This window comes from Astatotilapia calliptera, chromosome 18, assembly GCF_964374335.1.
Source record: "Astatotilapia calliptera chromosome 18, fAstCal68.1, whole genome shotgun sequence".
Taxonomy (NCBI): Eukaryota; Metazoa; Chordata; class Actinopteri; order Cichliformes; family Cichlidae; genus Astatotilapia; species Astatotilapia calliptera.
This window is the reverse complement of record NC_137439.1, coordinates 11031091-11054668: the sequence shown is the minus strand read 5'-3', so window position 1 is coordinate 11054668 and position 23578 is coordinate 11031091. Positions and strand designations below refer to the sequence as shown.

The following is a 23578-nucleotide window of genomic DNA, read 5'->3' as shown; positions in this document are numbered from 1 at the left end:
AGACTGAAACTAAATACAGAAGATTGTTATTTGGCAGTGTAGAAAGATCAAAACAGTTTGAGAAGTGGCTTTTGGGAAATAAATAAAACGTAAAAAAAGAATGATCTACTGTCCTGGGGAAAAAATAAAATAAATATTGAGCAGTAGATAAACAGACTATTTCAAAGTTTCACTGCAAAGAGAAAGATGTGTACTATGAACCAAATAAAAGCATCTGTAAAAATCTCTGAACCGTCTTTGAATTGTGTAGATCTGACAGTTTCTGACAGTATGTCACTTGAAATATTTGTTGAATTTGAACATTTTGTTCTCTGTGTTTTCTCTTTTATCTGTTTTCTGTAGAAAAGCATTTTTAAGGATCTGCGTCACTATCATGTATTATGTTTGTTTGAAGTTAGTGTATTTATGTTTGCGTTACTACTTAGAGAAGTAAGCCAATACATTTATGAAAAACCTCGTTACCAAATGTTTTACACGCAGGAAAACCTGACTTACTCAATAAACGTGGCTTGTATTTTTGCTTCTTTAGTCAGTGGGGACATTCTCGTTGCCTGGCAGACATGACTCGGGGATTCAACTTTCAAGCAGAGCTAGGGTGCTCCCAGGCTTAGCGCATGCGCGTTCAAAGAAATCCATTATGTCAAAGCATAGAAATGAAACTGTTCCTCTGAAAACTACCTGATGAAGTTGTGAACGAACAGGTAAATGTAAACGGTCTTTTCGCGGTATGATAATCTCTCTGAAGCCCTCGCGGCAGATACAGAAGTAGTTTCCATCTTGTTTATAAATTAACTTTTAGACTTAAGAGCCGACAGACATGGTTGGCTAGCAGCTAGCTGGGCTAACGTCACCGTTGTTTGGCAGCTCGTTTTCGCAGCTTGTTCGGGAGCCACCTGACAACCGCTCACATGATTTCAACAACTACTGCAACCGACATTGATTACAACACCGACATATTTTCTTAAAGTGTACGTGTGTTCGTGTAGGTGAGGTTTGGACCACCGGGGTGTCTCCGAGGGGATATTTCTACAACAAGAAACCAAAACAAACATGTTTGGTAAGAAGAAGAGAGCACCGCAGCCCAAAGGCCAGGGCGCCGCTGCTGCCAAGCAGGTAACAACTCCAGTAAACATAAGGTTGCAAACAGGAGGTTTTCTCTTCAGAAATATGTCAGCGTGGAGACGTTTATCCCCTTACTTCCTGCTTTTAGATGGGTCTGTTTGTAGACCTGAACCCCGAGGAGATGATGATGGGCATGGACGGAAACCTGGACGATCCGGATTTGGAGGCGGAACTTGCTGCTATTACTGGAAAAAAGGCTGCTGCAGGAGGAAAAGCCAGGCAGAAGGGGAAAAGTAAGTGCAGTAGTTATAACTTAAAGTTCTGAAAACCCCACTTCCACACGCACCCTTCTACACATGTGGTAGGTACAGCTAACATTTGCTGTCATTTAAGCGCTGCACTCACAGTCTCAGGCTACATCCACACAAATGCAGTCACCATCCAGGTGTGTGTTTTAGCAGTTTCGAACATAACCTCCGAATTTACTAATTTTCCTTTAGACATGATTCGCAAGATCATGCAACTACACTTTATGTGTCAGTGTAAACAGGAAGCAGAGGGTTTGTTGGTTGGTAGAGATGCTTAATTATGGCTGTTATTGTGGTCAGTATTGAGATCACTCACAGCCTTTGTAATTTTGTATATTTAGTGAACTGATTTTAACAGTGGATTCCTTTGTACTCTGTAATGTTTTCTTACTACAACCCTCATTCATCCAGTCACACTCTGATGGATGTTCAGTGTCTTTCCAAAGGATAGCCACCAATCTACCAATTAGTTAAATCTAACTCCAGTGCCACAGCCATCCCAAATATTAAAAATAAATTACCTGAAAGCATGCTGCAGCCCAGCAGGAAGTGGGTTTTGAGCGGAAGCGGACATTGTTATTGCTAATATAATTTGATTATTTGTGCAGATTTGCTACGCAGGAAGACCATTAGGTACCAAAAGTATGATCGGAGATTTCTTTGCTTGGACCAGCAGTGTGTTGTCATATGGAGGCATTGCAAAGTGAATTCATTTTTGTGGCTTGTTAGACAGAATCAGGGAAGAAAGATATAGTAAAAGTTCCCTCTCTTGCCCACTGTCACACACACTGTCACCGGGTAATTTGTTGATACGTGTGTTTGTTTTTCATATTTCTTGTTCATATTTGATCTTTTACCCCTGATGGGACTCTTAATGAATGAATAAAGAATAAAGGTATAGCAGGAACGCAGTACTCAGAGATAAAATCAGAGTTTGTTGAAGAAAAACTGTCAGTGAGCATGTTAGGGGCACAGACTTTGTTAGTCTGGAAGCTCACTCAGCGTGTAAGTTAGCTCTCTTTTTGCAACAAAAACTCAAAGCTTCTAAAGTCGGGGTTTAGATCTCCTGAGTTGATGTCCCGAGTTGTCCTGAATATGGTCAACACCATAGATAGTGTAAAGATGAATGTAGGCCAAAAAAAAGCTACTCAGTAGTAACTATTCATAGAAGCCAAGACTGTTTTTTGTACCAGGCTATAAGCAAACTTTTTAATGCAGTAAATGTGAACATTTTAAGTAGAAATCTGGGGATTTACATGCCTCCAGAAACTGCAGTTTGTAGCACTTCAGCATCATTTTTTAGTTCTGGGCCCTATTTCAGGAAGCCGGTTTAGAAAACTCAGAGTGAAAAACGATACTCAGGGTTGAGTAACCCCGAACTGTCCAACTCGGAATATTCGGTTTCAGAAAGGCTGATAACAATTAGTTCAGTCAACGCGGAGTTGCTTTAACCCCAAGTGAAGCGCGCGCACGAGGATACATAAAGCCCTGATTAGTGGAGCACAGATTAAGCGAGTCACCATGGAGACGGAGGGAAAGAAGGCGCGGTCAATGTATTTTACAGCGCTTGAGGCCGAAATTCTGATGGCAGCATATGCCGATAACATGCAAATTCCGCGGAAAAAAGCAACACAGCCTCAGCTGCAAAAGAAAGGGAGCATGCATGGCAAAATATAGCCGACAGAGTCAATGCGTGAGTGTTAATTTAAACATTGATCTAGGGATTTCCACCCATTTAACACGTTATTTTATTATATTTTATTTTATTTTTTCTTTCATACATTTTATTTTGTGATGTGATTTGAGGGCAGGTGCAACCCAACAGGCCCCAAACGTTCCTGGCAGCAAGTAAAAATGAAATATAAAAATATAGTCCAAACAGGTGAGGTGTAATTGTATTATGAGCCATAGTGCTTGGTCTGTTTGTCCTATATAAATCAATTGCAGTTAGAGGCTACATTAATTTTCTTTCTGTAAGCACTTATGGAAATTATCTGAGCACATTATAAGTACATATTTGCTTACTCTGTATGCTCAAATGTGACCCGTTATAGCCAACAGAAAAAAAGCGGAGGCCCGAAAAACAGGTGGGGGTCCTCCACCACCACCACTCACAGAGGCTGAGCAGTTGGCTTCCACATTTGTGATAATGTTGGCAGCATCACATATGATCTTCACAGTGCAGAGAACACAAATTAGCATCCATTACTATAATGAAATAATTTGTTAGTTTGAAATGCTACAGGGAACTATGTACCTGTACATTAATGCTGTGGAAAGACTTCCTGTTCACATAGTCTCCTTCATTTACTGAAGGAGCAATGATTGGAATGTGAGTGCCATCTATACAGCCAATCACGCCTGGGAACCGTGAGAATAAATGTAAAATTTAAGTAGTAGTTCAAGTATCACCACATCATGAATTAAGTTTTGTTCATCCTGATACCTGCAATTTTGTGGCATCCCTCTTTGATAAATCGTGTGGGTCTATGACCGGGGAACACCACAAACGAGTACAGGAGACGTTTCAGTGCAACTGTAACATTCCTGACTGCCCGACAGACGGTAGCCTTGGAAACGTGCTCAGCGTCACCAATATTATACAGAAAGCTCCCGTTTGCAAAAAACCGAAGTGCAATACAAATAATATGTACAGAACTGAGAGGATGTCCACGATGTGTCACATGAGCAATATTAGGCCTGAGGATGTTATTCAAATAAATTATAGATTGTGCTGAAAAACGGTAACGTTCACACAGAAAATCATCAGGAAATGATAAAATGTCCGAACGCGCTCTAATCACTCTCTCCCGGCGGAGAGCTCTGCGGAGAATTTGGGCTTCAACATCTACTGGCTCTTCAAGGAAGGAGCACGCCATGTCTGACACTTCCTACAGTCAGGTTTCCGACAAAGAGGCGGAGAAAGTTAGGGTTAGTTGAAGCTAACCTGCTAGGGGGCAGGTTAGCTTCACGGAGTGTGTCGTCATAGTAACTCGCTCAGAATTAATCTAAACTCGCTTTGTGAAACCGAAAACCCAGAGTTTCCGTTAACCCAGGGTTTACTTACTCAGAGTTTGCACTAAACCGGCTTCCTGAAATGGGGCCCTGGAGGTTGCCACCTTAGCCACCACAAATGTGTATATAAATAATTTGACTTAGACCTCGTTAAGACAACACAAGTACTGTCCATAGTTGGGATGTGCTAGAAGTAGAATTTTAATTTAAGTTTGAGTTTTGACTTCCGACAATTATTAAAACCAGATACTTGAGATATAACAATTATTGTGCCACATTTTTATTTCCAACAATTAGTACATCCCTTTCCTCCATAAGTGTCTAACTTCACCTCCTTAACAGACTGCAGCAGGTTTAGTTCATCTAAATATAATTAATGGTAAAAGAAATAAAATGAAATATGTTTTTTTCTAAAGTTTAATGAATCAACCAGTTTTTTTCTCAAAGTCTGTGAGTAATTGTGTCACTCCTGATTTTATTAAATAATTAGGATTATACCGGAATTAAGCAGCTGTACTTCACAGTCCATAAAGTGCAAAAAAACAACAACACACCAGAGAGTGTATTCCCACTTGAAGATAGTGGTAGAAAGAAACAGACTATACCAGTGGGAGAGGATTGTTTATGTACAACAGTGAATTATTTAGCCTATCACAGCTAAATGTAAAAATATCAGCGAAACCACTGAAACAGTTTCAACAATCTTTGCTGTGCTCTCCCCGAACACGACCGAGTCTTTCACTTCTAAGTGTATTTTAGAGGTTTAAGTCAAGAGTGTGAACTCGATTTAACTTTAACAGCTGAATAGTACCTCATAAATGGTAAATGGCCTGTATTTGTATAGCACTTTTCTAGTCCCTAAGGACCCCAAAGCGCTTTACACAACCTGTCATTCACCCATTTACACACACATTCAGACACTGGTGATGGCAAGCTACATTGTAGCCACAGCTGCCCTGGGGCGCACTGACAGAGAAAAGATGATCTTCAAGTTTTAGGTTTATAAAACTTTTTTGTGAGAATGCTCTCTTTCATTTGGAGACTTTGACTGTTGGCTGAGTCTAGTGAATGTGTGATAATTATTCCCCGGACAATCACTCTTTGTGAATTCTTTGTTTTAGAAGATGTCATCCACACTGCATTGCTTCATTTGTTCTGCTTATAATGTGAATTCATGACACCTTGATTGTGTTGTAGGTCCCCTACCCATGGAAGATATCGCAAGAATGGCAGACGAGTGTATGAAGGACCTGGATGATGATGATGACGACAATGTAGAAGACGATGAAGACCTGTTGGTTAGTGTTTAAATAACCTGCTCTGTTTGATCCATTCCCAAACTTTAGGCAAGGCCAGCAAGCAATCAGAAATCTAGGCTGATGTGTTTATTTTATAACTTGGTATGTTTTCAGTGCACACCAGAGCTTTAAAACTGTAAACTGCATAGATTTAAAGATGAAAGGCTACTGAGTGCAGTGATAAAGTCCCATACATGGCAGAGACGTGGAAATGACTTTCCGGCCTAATCAAAGCGAGCTTGGATATTGTTGGTGATCAAAAGTCTACAAATACATTGACCAGTCTGGTTTAAGTTTTAGGTCACTTTATTCCATCCTTTCAGAATGATGTGGCTCACTAACCCAATAATCGTGCTTCGTGTTAGATTCCTTAGGAGTCATGGTTTCCAGTTTCTTGTAGCGGTGTTTTAACAAATGCACAATTACACCAACTGGCCACTTTCGCGGCTAAACCTGTTCCACCGCTCTTTAATACAAATATTTAATCAGCCAATCACATGCCTCAACTCAGTGCATTTAGGCATGTTGACATGGTCAGCAAAACTTGCTGAAGTTCAAGCATGAGCATCAGAATGAAGAAGAAAGGTGATTTAAGTGACTTTAGAAACTGCTCCATTGGGATTTTCCTCATGCAATCATCTCTGGGCTTTACAGAGAATGGTTTGAAAAAGAGAAACTCTCCAGCTAGTGGCAGTTCACTTTGGGGTCCTTAGTGTCCATGGTGCACTGCTTGAATGCCACAGCCTACCTAAATGTTGTTGCTGGTAATTTCTGACCGTCTTTATGACCACAGTGTAGCTTCTGATGGCTGCTTCCAGCAGGATATTATCCCCTATCACAAAAACTCAAATGAGCTCAAACTGGTTTCCTGAGTATGACAGCAAGTTCACTGTTCTCAAATTGCCTCCACAGTCAGCGGATCCCATCCAATAGACCGCCTTTGGGTTGTGGCGGAAAGGGAGATTCACATGGATGTGCTTCCTGCATATCTACAGTAACTGTTCCATGCTGTCATCTCAGTATGGGCTGAGAATTTCTGAGGAATGTTTCCAGCACTTTGTTGAATCTAAGTAACTAAGAATTAAAGCATTTCTTCAGACAAAAGAGGGTCAACCTGGAACTAGGTGTACTTAATGAAGTGTCCGTTGAGTGTATAGTAGTCAGAAAGTGATCTGTAGCCAAAAAGATGACGTTCCTTTGGCAAATGTGTGCTTTTTCTAAGTCACTGCTCATCTTGTTAACCCTGAAAAACTGGAACAGAACAGCATTTTACTGATATTAACTCACAGTCACTATCAACTGACTCCATGAACTAAAACCAATAAAAACCAATAAATAAATTCACTCTGGCCTCTCTGTGCCCGTCAGTTTTATAGCTCACACAGTAATCATGGTGTTCTTAAGCTGTAAATTACAGTTGGTTTGTTTTTTTTTATGTTCTGCACTTTCTGCTTCGCAGTATTTCCATTTATCAAACAACAGATGGGAAGCGTGACTCCCACTCGCTGCTTCTGAAATCCAGCTCTGTGTGTGCACAGAGAAAGCTTACTGTTGATCGGTTGCATTTTTTTTTCTCCCCCCTCTATCAGGCAGAGCTACAGGAAGTGGTGGGTGAGGAGGAAGCTGAGGATGTTTCCTCCACATCCTCTGCCCCTGCTGAATCTTCTAAGGGTGAAACACCAGAGTCCCCAGCGGCACAGGTACAATACACGCTGCTTCTGCCAAACTTGAAACTGACACCATCAACATGTTTGTCAAATGGAAGATTTTTTTACCTGTTGCCAGTAACTGAAAAGAAAGGGAAAGGAAACATCCTACCTGTTGAGGTTTTATAAAACTTGATGCCTATTTTTTTTTTTAATATGAAATCAAAGATGTTTTAAACTTTTACACAAAAAACAGTTGTTCAACTGGCACGTGATCAGCTTCTGTTGACTAGATGCAGTTGAGGTAAATTATTTTCATTCCTTCTAGTAAGTCTGACTTCATTCCTGGTGATGAATTTCCTCACATCTGCATTTTAGTGTCTTTTAAAAACTTTGGATGCTTAACGTGCCTCGAATTTTAAGCATATGATTAAGGTTAAGATGTAGATGGACAGAAACTGAAAAATATGTTGTTTATGTCAACATGTTTTGCACAGTGAGTCATTTCTTCCTTTAACCAGATGTTTCCAGCTGCTTCTTAGGTTGTTTTGGTCTCACACTCGTAGGAGGAAGTAAAAGTCTCTGCGGCAGCCCCCGGCAGCCTCCAACACACCCTGGAGGAGAGGTTGGCAATGTACAAGACAGCCCTGCAGAACGCCAAGACAGCAGGGGAGTCCTCAAAAGCCAGGAGATATGATCGTGGTCTGAAGGTACGACATGCAGAGGGCATGAATTTACACCAAGCTGTTCGTTATGTCACAGTCAGAAGATGCAATTTTGGTTTGCATTTCTTAAAACACCTTATGTAAAAGATTTTCATCTCTTTCTTACTCCTGCCCATAAAACCTCTTGGTCATTGTTTACACTTGTGAGTCTTAAGTGATTAGATTTCTGCGATGAACCCTTTTTATTACACATGATGGCGTCTTTGTTGACTTTATGAATTTATGGTTTCTCTCACAGACGTTGGAGTCAATGTTGGGTGCTGTGAAAAAAGGAAGGCCTGTAAATGAGGCAGAGATCCCGCCGCCTGTTGCCATCGGAGCCCCGAGCGCTGCCCCGCGACCAGCTGTGCCTGCGAGGCCTGCTCCCCCTGTACCATCGCCACCTCAGCCCTCTCAGTCACGGGAGTCGGAGGCCACATCACCACAGTCACCTGCCGCGCCCGATGTCATCACACCCAACAGCGAGGAGGAGCAATCGTCTTCTGCTGCTCTATCCACTCTGAGCAGCCTCCCATCTCCTCAGGAGCAAACCGATGAGGAAGCTGCTGACGTTTCACAATCAGATGGTCAGTTTCTCTTGAGTTGCACATTAGACCGTGTTTTTCTTTGCTCAGAATTGGCATGGAGACTACAGCTATAGGCATAATTGAGCTGCACAGTAAAAGCAATCTGTCTGTGTTAGAATATCTGTTACGCTTGAGGCTGATTATCAAAACGAGTCAGATTAAACTGACCAGAGAACAGTGACAAGTAGATGTTTTTAATCTTCCAATCGATGAAGAAAACCCCGTCTTCATCAAAATTTATTATTATATTTTTATTATTTATGTATTATGTAAAGACCTCTCAACTCTTAAACAGGCTATATAAAGTGACCACCAACACATTTTAGGTTTAGATTATATTTTTTTCTGTATTTTAGCACGCTATGATGCATTTGATCATGTGTAACTGGTAATGGTTTGCACACATTTGAGTTTGGATCGGAGGGAAGCTGATGACTGATATAGCTGAGGCGAATCTGTCGTCTTCTCCCTCCTCATTATTGCGATGAATGAGGCCTTTCACTGTGGGAATTGACATCTGATTTGTCCGGTGAACCCTCAGCCAACAAGGCCACCAAGAAGATGCTTTTGGAGAGACAGCAAGAGTACAAGATGGCAGCGCTGAGAGCCAAGAAGCAAGGAGACGTGGAGCAAGCTAAGCTTTACTTCAAGACCAGCAAGGTGAGTCAGAGACCAGCAGCTATGAGTGATGTGTTCAAAATGAAGTGACAGATAACCAGCAGACTGAATTGTGGTCTGACAGGTCTGTTGTAGATGGTTTAAAAACATTTTCAATGTGATGTTTTTATATTAAATCAGATAAAAGGATTTCAGACAGAAACATGTAGCCATTTGTCACGTCTTTGTAAGAAATTGTGTATTTTCTGGCCTTCAACAGTGTAATTCAAAACGGTGTTTCTGTTTCCTGTTTAGCGTGTTTGTGTCTGTGTGTATACACAGAATGAAGCCTTTTTACGATGAGAAGTGCAGCAATGTTTCTGAGCAGAGGAAGTTTCTTCTGTAGGAATGTTGTAAAAGCTGCATTTTTGATAATAGATACCGTGTGTCTGTTTTCAACATGATGTCTCACAGGGTTATTTTTAAGAAAAATCTAATACTTACCTTTACCAAGCAGGAATTGGTTCCTTTTTATTTTTTTCTGTTATTAACTTTTGGTGTCTATTTGGATCTGGGAACATTTTGAGATGGGGGAGCAAAACTGGAATTAAATTCTTCTCAAATAAATGTTTTTTTTCCTCAAAAAATATGAAGAATTTGATTAATTAATCCAGATATCTTTTTGAAATCAGAGCCTTCATGAGGCGCGTATCCTCACACTGCTCTTGTTCTCTTTGTTTTGCTCTTTAAACTTGTATCACCAGCTGTTTTTTTTTGTTATCAGACATGATCAGATTAAATGATTTCGAGTGAACATAACTTTTCAAATCGATAGATATCATAGATGTACATGCTAAAAATCTTGGACCTTTCAAATTTTGGTGGCCTTGTACATTCGGTGACAACAAGGGAAAGCTCAGAGGTCAAGTTTACTGAAACTCTTTTGAAAGTCAGTTGATGTGTTTAAATAGACCTTTAAGAAATAACAGGCAGTGAAGTATAATCACTGTTTGGTCGTGTATGCTGCCATGATTAAGGTGATTAGAGGGCGTGATTATGGCTTCTGGTGAGGTGGGTGTTTCAGGACAGCTGTTCTCTAACTTTTACTTCCAGGTGCCACCTAAAGATTGTACTACAGCAGGGTGGCACCATTTTCAAGAATATGTTGATTTACTTTAAATGCTACAAACCAAAATAGAACGAAAAGTAACATCCACAGCTAAGAATTCAGAACAAAAACGTTGTGGTTTACCACCAACAACTGTCTAGATTCACTTTGTGTGTCCTTTGCTGTATGTTCTTCTTTTTAGTGGGAAATTTGAGTCATCTAAAGTTTTCAGCCTTAAACAAACTGATGTCCACTAATGCTTGGTCATTTTATTATACAGTAATTATATTTTTCTGAACATTAGCTTTATTTCCTTCCTGATACACCCCTGGAGTATCTCAGAAAGTTCATTCTGTTTATCTGTACGCAGCATTTTCAGGGGAAGAAACGTTTAATTTCTTTGATTACTGTGATGACTGATGAAATGTTTCTTCTCCCGAAAACACTGCATCCATACAAACTTTCTGGGATTGCCTCACCAGAATTATTGAGCATGCATCAAATCTTGTAGAGTTAACAAACACGGTAAAAAAAGAAAAAGCATTCTGTTATCCTCTGTACATTCATCGCTCGTGTCTGATTTGATTTCCAGTGCTGTAAGATTTAGAAAACATTTATTTGAATCTAGAGTTAAAATAGTAGCATAGTACTGCACGTTGTTATCCCCACACTGTGTTGCTGCACAGTCTGTTGGCAGGGTTTCTCTCTGAAGAATGTGAAACATGCCAAAAATGCGGATCCTCACAAAGACCATCATTATGTTTGACCTTTTTTTTCTTTTAAATTTGATCCAGAGTTTCGATGCAGTGATCGAGGCGTTGGAAAAAGGACAGTCAGTGGATCTGAGTGGCCTTCCTTCACCTCCAGGACAGGGTGAGAAACACTAGCGTCAAATTTCAGTTTTGTTATGATGAACACACCAAGGAACTGGCACCAGTGGTTCAAGTACAGTAAAAGCAATCAGTCTGTGTTGTCTTAATTGGTTAGAAATCTGCTATCCTGTTATGTTAGGGTTATTATAGGCCATTGTTTATCTTATACTGGGCCTTCTGAGCCAGAACCTCAGTTATAACTCCTCTCCTTTTAAGCCAACTTTCTTCTCATTGGCTGCCCGTTTCAAACAGAAGGCCTGAACAGCAGATGGGCGGGGCTTGTTCAGCTGGGATGTTTTGGTGAGATTATTCAAAAATGTAACATCCAAGGCTAAACTGCATCTCCCTCTAAGCTTTATTTTCCACGTCAGTATGGTGAATATTTGTTTGGCACAGGCAGTAATAAACTTTTCTGTTTAGTACTTACCTTAAGTGTTTTGTGTCAGCATTACAAATGATTGAAAAAGTATCTTTTTCATCTGATATTCTGTGTGTGTGTGCTGTTGCAGGGGTTGTCATGTTTAATGTCCACATTAAACATGACAGAAAATGTAAATAATGAGGTCAGAGTATGCACAGATAATCAACCTGAGACAAAAGCTCAGACCTGACATTCAGTTTCAGTCATTTCTTTGGTGTACTGCTTCATAGGCCATCATCTACATGTTTACCATCACCAGGGGGCAATGTCAAAAATATGTGGAACAACTGGTCTGTGGAGTACTCATGCATGTGCTGTTTCTGGTCCTTCAACCAGCCAAAGGGGTAGAACCAAAGTTAAAATGTACTTTTCAAAACAATGAAAACCGTCTGCCATGGCCATCACCTGTGCTTGGCATGTCACTTTTTTGAACACTGATTGTTTTCTTTCACGTCTCCCCCTCCTGGTTAACTCTCCTGTCACTCCTTTTCCCGCAAAGGGATGACTCCAGACAAAAAATGCATCCTTTACTTTGTGTAGCTAAATACCTACACAAATGGGTAATAACACATTACCATGAATTCTAAGGGGTGTACACCTCTATGTACACCAGCACCATAGTTCAACTTTAAGCTATAACACACTAAACTGGGGTATGTATGTAGTCACATTAATTATGCATCTAAAATGCAGTAAACTACTAATAACAAAAGTCGTTTTTTAAAAAAGGACTTTATTCTAGAAACTCAATAGAGATCACACAGATCTTCCACAAACTTGTTTTCTGTTTGTTTCAGTTGAATTTGTGTTTTTGTGTTGAATGTCCAGGAGGAAGCTCCGCTCCGGTGGCTGCAGCTCCCGCTGGTCAAAGCACACAGCCGACCCCGCCGGCTGCAGCAGCTCCAGGTAGGAATCATTTTAACAGTCACGTAGTTCTGCTTTCAGCTTATTTCTCTTAAAATACAGCAAATTATATCAGAAGAAAACATGCTGTTTGTTTTGTGACAGCGTTGTATTAATTTACATAAAGATGAGTAGCAGGAAGTGACCCCAAACATGACAGCTCTGATAAACATTCAGCTGTTTGCATTAAAAAGTAAACATTCACAAAATGTCACATGGCTGATGAGATGAGATTTACAGTCCTTATAAGCACCCATGGTTCATTCATAGTGAAATCAATGAGCCTGTGTTGTGAAAAAATGTATAGTATATGTATGTATGAGTTATTAATTAACTGAACAAACATTATACGTGAATTGTGCTTTTAACAGGCACTTACTTGTACTTTTCAATATAGTAATTCAAAAGATGGAAAAACCACAAATATATGATTTGGAGGTGGTGGGGGACACTGGGTTGTCTGGTAAGGAGTAAAGCTCATATTGCTAGATATTTTTGAGTGGAAAGGCATCTCATAAGGGCAATTAGCCGCTGTGAGGGTGAAAATGGGGGCAGCAACAGGTTGGGGTGACAGTTTACTTGGGCCTTTTGAACCTAGATGGTAGCCAGGAGCGCAGCAGAGAGCTGCAGCTGATAAACGAATGACACCAGGTCCCTCAGAGATATGGAGACAAAAGGAGCTGCAGCAGGTTTTGTAATGGTCCTTTGATCTGTCGACCAAAGGCTCTCTCTCTCTCCATCTTGGCTCAAGCTGAACTGAACTGTCATGAGTTTTTAGGAGGATGCAGATGCACCACTATAAAGGAAACAGGTGTGCCTAACTTGTAAAACAAGAGCTTTGTAGCAAAAAGGAGTGTGGAAAAGTAATTTTTTCTTCCAGATTATTATTATTATTATTATTATTTTTTTCATCATTGCTACGAATCAAAATAATAACTCTATTTTATATCTGATAATTTTTCCTGCACCAACCGAGAGACATTTGCATCTTTGACACGTCCATATTGCCTCTGTACTCAATCAGATAAAGCTACTGCCTCGTTCACGGGGTCGCTACAGTGGGTAGTTCTGGTTGATTTTTTTTTTCTTTCTTTCAGCCCCTTCAGCTCCTAAAGATGTGCTGGAGGCTCTCGAGCAGAGACGAGCCAAGTACACGGAGGCGTCTGCACAGGCCAAGGCCAGCGGAGACGACCGCAAGGCCCGAATGCACGACCGTATTGCCAAGGTAACAGGAGAAACTTCTGAAGTCTGTCCTTACAGTCAGAGTGCTCTGTTACTAAAGCTTTGTCACATTCGTCCTCTCTAGACACCGCGTTTTATTTTTCATGCAGTCTTGGGTCGTTTCCACACATGAACTGCACACTTTGAACAGAATCAGAACGGGATTTGTTCCACAATTATTCTTCTTCACATCGAGCACAGAGCAAGACTTGGATTACTTGAAGTATTGTTTGTTTGTAGATGAGGCGAATGCCTGAAAAGAAAGCACTGGAGGCAGCATACTAAGCTAATTAAGCTAAATACAAAGAGATTTATATGTGATCCAGCTGCGAAGGACATTTGTGTTCTTACGTGCTCCTCTGTCGAGTAAAAAGTTCTGGAAATGTTCAGGATTGTACTGGATGAGTGAAAACGGGCCCGCTCCAAAATGTGAGACAGACCATCCTCTTTCCCTTTTTTGTTGAAGCTTGGATTTGTTTGTGTCTAAGACTTTAAAATCTCGAATAATTATGTGGGTATGAGTAAATAAAACGAGGCAATAAATTAAAGTGACAGACATAATAATAATAATAAAGGCATAGTCTCCCAGCACTTAGCATCGGCAAACTTCTACGTTTACCCCCCGATGAGAGGATTGGCTCTGCTGCTAACATATTTTTAAACTCCTGCCTCCTGCAGCAATACCAGAGCGCCATCCGCGCTCACAAAGCAGGAAAAGCAGTCAACTTTGACGAGCTGCCGGTTCCCCCTGGTGAGATGCATGTTTTTTATTTTTCCAAGTGAAATTTAACTCTATAAAGCCCAATTATATTTATGTGCTCAGTTCTGTAGTGCAGGATTACTTTGTATACTTTTATTATTGCTGCAGCACAAATACATGGACATTTCTTTTTTCTGCTAAGCTGAAAAGGTCAGTGAACACCTTTTCTTACAGGCTTTCCTCCGATCCCTGGCCAGAAGGCAGTGGGAGCTGAGCAGGGGATTGTTGCTGCTCTGGAGGCAGCTAATAAGCTTGCCTCTAGTGATGCTGCTGAAGTTGCAGATGAGGAAGAGGATGAGGCAAAGGAAGAATTGGTAGGATCACAGAATTACAAGGTAATTAAATATTTGGTTCCTGTGGAAAAATTGACTGTAGTGTTTTGTCTGTGTAGGCAAAGCCTGCTGCTCCTGAAGAGCCAAAGAAGCCCACTTTAGACATTCCCACAGCAGGTCACGAACAGAAGAGGACTCCATCAGCTTCACCTGACAGGACAACCATCGGAGAAGGACTCTCACAAACAGGTAAGACACAAGAGTTTAAGTCTGAAGGATATAAGACATCCTCTGAAAACCCAGAGACTCCTTTGGCTCCTGAGAAACTCTTTAACAGAACATCCTCTCAACTCGTACTGAAAAAGTTTTAGACGAGGTAGATGGAGAGAAGTACTGACTGACTGAAGAACCTAGGGGCTCATTACAGATCTATAAACTACTTCGCTTTGTGTCTGTTCTGTCTTCATTTTCCAGCTGTTCAGCAGCTGGAGTTCTTGGAGGGTCGAAAGAAGCAATACATGAAGGCTGCGCTGCAGGCGAAGCAGAAAAATGATATGGAGCAGGCAAAGATTTTTCTCCGCACCGCCAAGAGCTTCGAGCCCATGATCGAGGCGGCACGCAGCGGCAAAACTGTGGACATCAGCACGGTGAGCAGACAGTGGATCTACGCTTCATATTTGGATGAACCAAAACCTGCTTACAGTTAAAAATAGGCTTCATTCAGGTTGTAGATTACAAGGTCTGAGAACAGGTTCAGAAAAACCAAAAGTTTTTTTCACGTGCACCTCTAGAACATTTTTAATGTTTGCTGGTTTTAAATCTGTCAGCAGAAGTCCTGTTTTCTGTCCTTCTGTGATAAGCGCTGCACCTGCTCCAGCGTGCCAAAACCAAGATCATTCAGTTTGGTTCTCTGAACCAGCACAGAGTTAATTACTGCTCTTTAGAAGCTAGTCACAGAAAGTCCACTCAGTTTTTCTGTTTATTAAAAACTGAAATGTGGGCTGGAATCGTTCAACTGTGTTTTCATTTTGGAGCCGTATTTGGAGATGTTGCAGGGAGGCAAATTTGATAAAAAGGGCAGGTGGTCAGGAAATACTGCGTTGGCATCTGGTGATACTGTGCTGGCTTTCACCACAGTCCAGATGTTTCTGCCTAATACCCCCCCTTAGACACCGCAGGATGTTGCTTGTGTGGACAGTCTCACACTGGGGCACCATTCCTCAGTGCAAAACCTGATCAATGTTGATAAGTTGGAGAAAGAAATGAAGAGCATGTTTCCTGTCTTGCTCTTCATCTTCAGTGCTGCCTTTGCTATTAAAAAAACCTGACTTCCAGGAAAAGATCTAAAAACGGCAGCTGTGATGAAAATGGTCCTTAGGTGCTCAGTAAGATCAGCCTGATTCAGATTATTTTTTGAGAAACACAATTTAAAGTTAGATAAAATGACTAAGTGAGAAAGTTAGTTCTGAATGTGCCTTGATGGAGTTACGTTGATGTTTGTTGTTGAAATTTCATTGTGTTTTATGTAAGAATTAGGTTGAAGCTGCAAAACACAAGACAACAATTTGTTTCTAAAAACTTGCATGTTATATGACAGGCTTTAGAAGGCTTTAGATATTTAAATCTGACTCCCAAAACAAGTTTTTGGCCAGTACAGTTAAATTATACGCACGCACAGGAGAGAAGAGGGTTATCAGCAGTTTGTTTAAATGATCCGATTTAAGATAAAATAAGAAATGTTATTTATCACTAAAGTTTGGAAAATTTGTCTGTGAAGGTTCTCAGTCATCCAGTTCATTGTAGACTAAGGAGCTTGGAAAGAAAAGCGTCTTGACATCTTTAAGTTTCCTTGAAGACGTTTCACCTCTCATCCGAGAAGCTTCTTCAGTTCTAAGAGCAACTGGTGGAGAGTCCGAGATTTTAAGCTTGGCTCGTGTGATTAGGTAGAGGATCAATAGGGGATCCATGACCCTCTTGGGGGACATTCCCATAGGGCTTAAAATCTGGGACTCTCCACCAGTTACTCTTAGAACTGAAGAAGCTTCTCGGATGAGAGGTGAAACGTCTTCAAGGAATTTAAAGAAGTCAAGACGCTTTTCTTTCCAAGTTCCTTTGGAAAATTTACTGTTACAGCAATTATAAACACAACTAATAACAAACTAAAGCAATAATAATAAAGTAAAACAGAAAAAAAATAGCTCAAGAGCTCAAATAAACAAAAATAAAGTAGGTCAATAAACAAATATATAAACCAAATAAAAAAACAAGGCTATCAAGTGATGCTAAACATGCTGTTTAAAAAAATATCTTAGTAAAATATAGAGAGAATAAAATAATTAATTTTATTTAAAAGATGGCCTACTAAATAAAATGTGGCAAAAAAACAAAACAAAGAAAGGAAATGTCGGGTGACATTAATGTGTCTCTGCACACATGTGGTGTAAAGTGTTATGAACAGTGTATGGTTGAAATTAAGCTGCTGAGATGAGCCTATAGAGAAATCTCACCCACACTGATGTGTTGTGTTGAGTGTCTGCAACACAGGCTAAAAATGCTCTCTCTCTCTCTCTCTCTCTGCCTGCAGGTGCCGTCGCCTCCTGGTGACGAAGACGAAGACTTCATCCTGGTTCACCACAGCGACGTGCAGATCTCAGAGAAAGCCGAGGAAGTTTACACGCAGCTGGCCAAGATCCTGAAAGAGCAGCACGAGGTAAAACCGCAGCAGAGTCTTTATAAAAAGTTCTTTTTGAAATTTAACGGAATTAAATTTTTCTTCAGCCAAATTCTACAGATTATTTGTGATTTTAAATAAATGTGTTTATGCCTTTAAACTATTAACAAGATTTCCCCTCAGAAGAAACTTTTCAGCTCTCTGATGTTTGTTCATGAATAATTTCTGCTGCCAGAAACAGATTTTCTGCCTCTGATTTCTCCAAACTGTGACCCTCTGTGACCCTTTCTCCTGGCTTTCTTCCTTTATTTAGAAATGTTTAACTTACTCCGAGCAGTTCAAACACCTGGGAAACGTCACTGAAACAACAAAGTAAGCTTCCTCGTCACCTACAGAGATTTACATTTAAACTCTAAATTAATTGTTGAATGGTTGATGACATGAAACATGAAAAGGTTTTATTCCTTTTTTTCATGTTTTTTTTAGGTTTGAGAAAATGGCTGAAAGCTGTAAGAAGAGTATGGAAGTCTTGAAGTTGGCTCAGTCGAGGGGTCTGCCTCCTCCTAAACATCATTTCGAGGAGAAGTCATTTCGCATAGCCAAGTGGGAACATTTGCCATCAATTCTTTACTCCTGCTGAGTTATTCATTAGTTATAAAGTTAGCAAATAATCTGCTTTCATTTATTTTAATAGACGGTTCATATATTAAAGGGGCAGTAAATAATTTCATACATGCCTTCATCTTTTGCTTGCACTAAACAAATTTTAGAGAAAAGCAGTTTTCTATATGTTTCTAAAAGTGTATACAACATAATTTCACTGAGTGACTGGTGCAGTTTTCTTAGTGTTTACACTTGAAGCAGACACAATAAATCACTCAACTTTCTCCCTGCTTTTTTTCCTGTTGTTGTTTTCAGGATATTTCCAGAGCTGAGCAGCACTGACATGGTTGTTATTATCGTAAAAGGGATGAATCTTCCTGCTCCTAGCGGTAAAAATCTGCATTTATCAGTTTTTCCTGTTTTTTTGTTTTCCCCCCCAAGGACGTGTTTATTCAGAATTTAAAAATATTCATATCAGCAATAAAACAGGAGGATGAACAGGGATAAACGGGGAATTCAACTCATAGAACAAACCAGTGATCTTGAATCAGTTACTCAGACTGATTTTCCATAAATCGAGTCGAAGGTCACACCTCAAAGTGGGTAAAACAAAAGTTTCATGCTTTTTGCTTTTCTTCCTCCTGCAGGAATCCAAGCAAACGATCTGGATGCTTACGTCAAGTTTGAGTTCCCCTATCCCAGCACGGTAAGAGCCTGAAAATCCGCCTTTTTAAAAATTAACACCAGTGAGTGTTTTTGCTTAAGTTTCATCTGCTGTTTTGCTGCCACCAGGAGCAGCCACAGAAACTCAAAACAGCTGTCATCAAGAACACTAACTCCCCAGGTGAGACATGACTCTTGCTTCAGGTGTGCTTTAGTTGTGGGATTTTCTTTTCTAGTTCCAGGGTGTATAAATGTTTCTTTTTCTTTTTTTTTTTAAGGACACAAGCATTTTTGCTGTTCAAAACAAACCGAGCCTTATTTTAGGTTCATTTTCATGCGAGATCATTTTGGTTTTAAAGTTGTGGTACTTTTTAAAAACTCTCTTAAGGAGTTGGGTAGAATTCCCTAATATTTCCATGTTGGCTTTATTTGTTGTCCTCTAAACTGCTTCATTTAGCTGAGCGATGGTGACTTTTTTGTTGTCTCTTTTTGTCAGAATACAACCAGAGTTTCAAGCTTCAAATCAGCCGCAACCATCGCGGCTTCAGGAGGGTGGTGACAGCTAAAGGCCTCAAGCTAGAGCTGCTGCACAAAGGGTGAGTCCCAGGAGCTGCTGGTCGGACAGCATGCGACACGTAGTGAGTATTTAAAATGTGCTGTGAGAACTTTTCGAGCAGCTGCTGGCTCTTTAGTCATTAGCATGTTACAACAATGGGACTTTGACACAAGAAGGGCTGTAATTGTACCTGTTTATTTCAGATAAATGTGAGAAATTAGTCAAATCAGTCGTGCTAGTGGGTGTTTACTGTGAGGGATTACTGGTGATGTTTCAATATGCTGCAAAAAAGAAGATCTGAAAGTGGGAACGCATAATAACCAGAATCTCTGATGGGAGTCTTCAGGTTTAGTTTCTTATCACAGTGTAATTATATAAATGTGTCAGCCGGCTCTGCTGGTGTTTGCTGTGTGGGCTTAAGATCAGGGTAGTTTTTAGAAGGAAGAAGTGCAGATTAACAGAGAGAATAAAAATGACACACATGCTGAATGAGCAGATGTTCAGAAACCAGATGATCCTACATGTTAAATGATGTCTTGTTTATTTTGGCATCACAGTTTTTCTATAGAGAGGTTTTCTATTTCAGTGGATGTTGAATGGGTTGCCAATGACTTGGTAGATGTTTAGAGGTTAAACCTTGATTTTTTTTATTTCACACACGCTGTCCTTAGCTGTGGCTCATCAGTGTAACCGTGTCTGTCGTCTCACAGCGGTTTCTTACGGAGCGACAAGCCGATCGGAACAGCCCTGCTGAAGCTGGACAAGCTGGAGTCACACAGTGAAATCAGGGAGATTGTCGAGGTGAATGACATTCAGTTTGAAAGGATAAGGAAATTGATCTGTGGTGTTTAAGTTAATTCGTTAAGACAGAAATCAGGAGGCCGTTTGTCTGAGAGGGTTAAGATGTGATCACGGTGTTTCGTGTGCCAGGTGATGGACGGACGGAAACCCACAGGGGGTCGCATTGAAGTGAAGGTCAGACTGCGGGAGCCTCTTAGCGGTCAGGACATGCAGACCAGCACGGAGCGCTGGCTGGTGATTGACCAGTCGCAGGTAACATATAAAGATATGAAAAAGCTCGGTAATTAGAATATGATCAACCCTCAATGACTTCAGCTTTACTTAGAATGGCTTTCTTTAATTTGCTTGCTTTTATAGTTTATTTGCCTTTTTTCTGCTTGTTTAGTTAATTTTACTAATTTGTTGTTAAGGGTTTTTTTTGTTTTGTTCCATATTTTATAAAATTATGGACACACAAGGTTATGTTGGTAGCCAGGTGTGTGTGGTTTTGTAAAATGTTCTCAGAGCTTTACCTGTCCTTTCTTTTTTGGTAGGTTCTTGTTTAGATGTTACTGCAAGACTGAAGATGAAGTGCAAGAAGAAGGTAATTATACGGTTTACATTCACAATCATAGCTAGAAGATGAGCCTGCCATCACAATGTAGGTGAAGAGACTTTTTAGATGCTTTGATTTCTTTTGGTCACCTGTCCCAGATGGATGCCTTAAAATGTACAACACACTTTTTCAGGTTTGATCCAGTGAATTAGAAGGAAAAAGATCCAACATCCAGAGTACCAATGTTTCTCAGACATTAGGTTGTATAGTTTTGCTGCTGAAATTATGATATATCCTATAATATTGTTGCTCAATGCTACTAATAGGGGGGGGGGGGAACAAAAAAAGCTAAATTGGCAACCCCTCAGCCTCAAAGTAGACACAGCCACTGGATCAGTCCCAGAATCCTACATTACATTGAATTATTGCGTTTACAAGATTTTCAGAACACTTGACCTCCAATCTTGACTTTGAGCTCAAGGTCACCAGGATTCAAACTCATCCAAGATTTTTAGGTTATGGCTAGAAAAGTTCATGTCTGCAGTGCATCTACGTTTAATTCCTCCTTGACTGATACTGGAGATGTCTTTGCCCTGCAGATGTAAGGAACTCAATCAAAAACACTCAGAGGGAGAAGAGGAGGAGATGATGAAGGTGGTTTGGGAAGTTCTGAAGACGGTCTGTTGTTCAGTTTGGACTCAGACCTACACGGGTCTTGTAGTATCTTTTGCACATTTGCACGACACACACGCTCCCCTTCACTCAGCAGGAGACACGGAGCTGCCTTATGGAGACGTGAACCTTGTGTCTGCCTCCACCGGAAGGCGATGAGGGCCTCTCTTTGAGATTGAAAAACACTCAGGCAAAGATCACAGCTGCCTAAACTGTTTCCTGATGTGTGGGTCCGGCATGGTGTCCTTTGCGAGTGACAAAGGGGACCGGTGTCGAGTTAAGCTGATCCTGCTGCCTGACGTAATTTTTAGTTAATATATCAAAGAATGTGTAAATAGTCCTTGTGGTATCTAGAACTGCACCTATGCACTAATACCAAAGTAATCACAGTTGCTGTAAAATCCTGCGTATTTGAAAGCCGCCTTTAGCTGCCAAATCTGTTACGATATATACATTTAAATTATATAATTACAGCCTGGGCTGTCGGGAGTTTTCAGTACATTTTCCGCTCAGTTACAGTCTGTTACAGACTTCGGTGTGAAAACGTCAGGCAGATATTGCAGTAGCCACCTCATGTTTATTTAACAGGAAAGTAAGCCAAGAAATCACCAGATTACACAAGGTACGATCGTTATTTTAGAGACCACACATTTCGCATGCGCTGCAAGTCCTCTAATTGTGGTCACTAAACTGCACACTCACCTGCCTGCCGTTTTAGGTGCATTTGACTTGTTTACACTGAATAGCACAAAAACTGGAGACGAATAATGTCACGTGTGAGGAGGAGAGTACACAGGATCATCTTTAAAAAGCATCGTGTAAAGGAACAGAAAGAAAGAAAGATTTAAATGCCAGGAAACTCTAAGCTTAGCCTAGCTTTGCATAAAACTGGAAGGGGGCTGCAAATTGAATCCTGTTTAAAAATACAACTACTAGTTTTTCAAGGTCACAGATGAACACATTTTATATTTATTTCTACCCACTCATTTTGTAGAAGGAGTTTAGGACCTTTAAAAAGACTCACCACTGGCCGTCTCAGTCATTATGCTCAGCTAACCTAACCTGAAGCAAAAGCAGCTCTAGTCTTCTGGTTTTATTCTTTTGACAGCATATGGGGGCCATTCTGGGTGGTTTTTCATAATCCACAGTTCACAATAATTCCTGAATAATTTATTTAGGTGTCGCCCACCAGTTGATTCTGTCTGAAACAAGCTGTTTTAGCTCCTCCCCCTTTATTAAGTCTGTTTCCTTCTGATTGGCTGCCCCTTGCATACACCAGCTTCAAGTTTCTGTGTTTTAGGTATACTGCCCTGATTATTTGAAAGTTTGGCTAGCATATATATAAAACAGGAAATAAAAGATAAAACACACTAGCTCCACTTTAAAGTTTGGAGTTCACAGGGAAAAATGTAATACATTTTGAAATTTTAAGGGGTGGAATTTTTTTTCACTTTAGTTTTCAAGATTATGTCAGTTTCTGTAACGTCATTGTTATTCAACAAACACCAATCGAATCACATATTTATGTACAGTGCGATGAGGTTAAACCAGCCTTGCAAAGTCGAGCAATGTTTCAAAGAGTAAGTCGGAAATTTGGCTCCATTGTTTATTTAAAATGGCCCTCATGTGCTGTCATAGAGTCTCAACAGGAATGTTTGTCACTATTGAAATCTATGGACCATCTCATGTGAGAGAAACTGAATATTGGGAGTGAAACCTCTCAGTGTTTTAATAAAGGGTCAGTTCACTCAAATTACCAAACCACGTCAAGCCAAGCACTTTTTCACATGTCATTCAGAAACAGTTGACTGATTGAATTGCCATGGTGAGTTCGAGTTAAGATAAAGCTCTAAGCGGAGTCTTTCCCAGCTGCCTTAAAATGCCTCAAATGACTGAAACGGAGTCGTTTCACATGACTCTGCAGCGTCTTCCAGCTCTTTGTTTCTACTTTGCAACCTTGTTTTGGAGTATTTTGCAGCTAAAGAGACTTCTGTGCAGTTGCTGTGTTACATCCATGTAGTGTCTGAAATGTGCCAAGAGCTGTAGCAAACTCTCTGCATGTAGTACATAAGTGGGTAAATGGACAGCCTTAAATTCATTAGGTTAATGTCGATTCAAGTGAGGCAAGAAAACGAATGCTTCCACTAGTACTGAGTGAACTAACCCTTTAAAAAATGAACCGCAGAAGAAGCCATACAAGTTTAACTGAGCCAACGACGTAAATCCCACCTCAAGCAGGTGTACCTCAGACTGTCTGCGTCATTATTATCATCATCATCATTATTATTATTATTATTATTATT

General features: G+C 40.3%; 1 protein-coding gene across 1 annotated transcript; it reads left to right on the top strand.

Moving 5' to 3' along the window:
- Positions 1 to 563: 563 nt before the first annotated feature.
- On the top strand, positions 564 to 21343 carry cc2d1b (coiled-coil and C2 domain containing 1B). Its single transcript, XM_026150272.2, has 26 exons — positions 564 to 701; positions 987 to 1113; positions 1211 to 1355; positions 5583 to 5683; positions 7273 to 7383; positions 7896 to 8039; positions 8293 to 8620; positions 9162 to 9280; positions 11120 to 11198; positions 12447 to 12524; positions 13619 to 13746; positions 14421 to 14493; positions 14677 to 14816; positions 14894 to 15023; positions 15249 to 15421; positions 17359 to 17484; positions 17759 to 17817; positions 17932 to 18048; positions 18364 to 18437; positions 18696 to 18754; positions 18841 to 18892; positions 19208 to 19307; positions 19978 to 20068; positions 20198 to 20320; positions 20602 to 20651; positions 21203 to 21343. The coding sequence occupies exons 2-25, from the start codon at positions 1051 to 1053 to the stop codon at positions 20611 to 20613; spliced, it is 2625 nt and encodes an 874-aa protein (XP_026006057.2). The 5' UTR covers positions 564 to 701; positions 987 to 1050; the 3' UTR covers positions 20614 to 20651; positions 21203 to 21343.
- Positions 21344 to 23578: the final 2235 nt, after the last annotated feature.

Excerpts from the sequence above, each read along its gene's own strand:
- cc2d1b (XM_026150272.2), top strand. The coding sequence starts at position 1,051 with ATGTTTGGTAAGAAGAAGAGAGCACCGCAGCCCAAAGGCCAGGGCGCC. Across the intron at positions 17,485-17,758 it reads TCCTGAAAGAGCAGCACGAG|AAATGTTTAACTTACTCCGA; the intron begins GTAAAACCGCAG and ends TCCTTTATTTAG. Across the intron at positions 17,818-17,931 it reads AACGTCACTGAAACAACAAA|GTTTGAGAAAATGGCTGAAA; the intron begins GTAAGCTTCCTC and ends TGTTTTTTTTAG.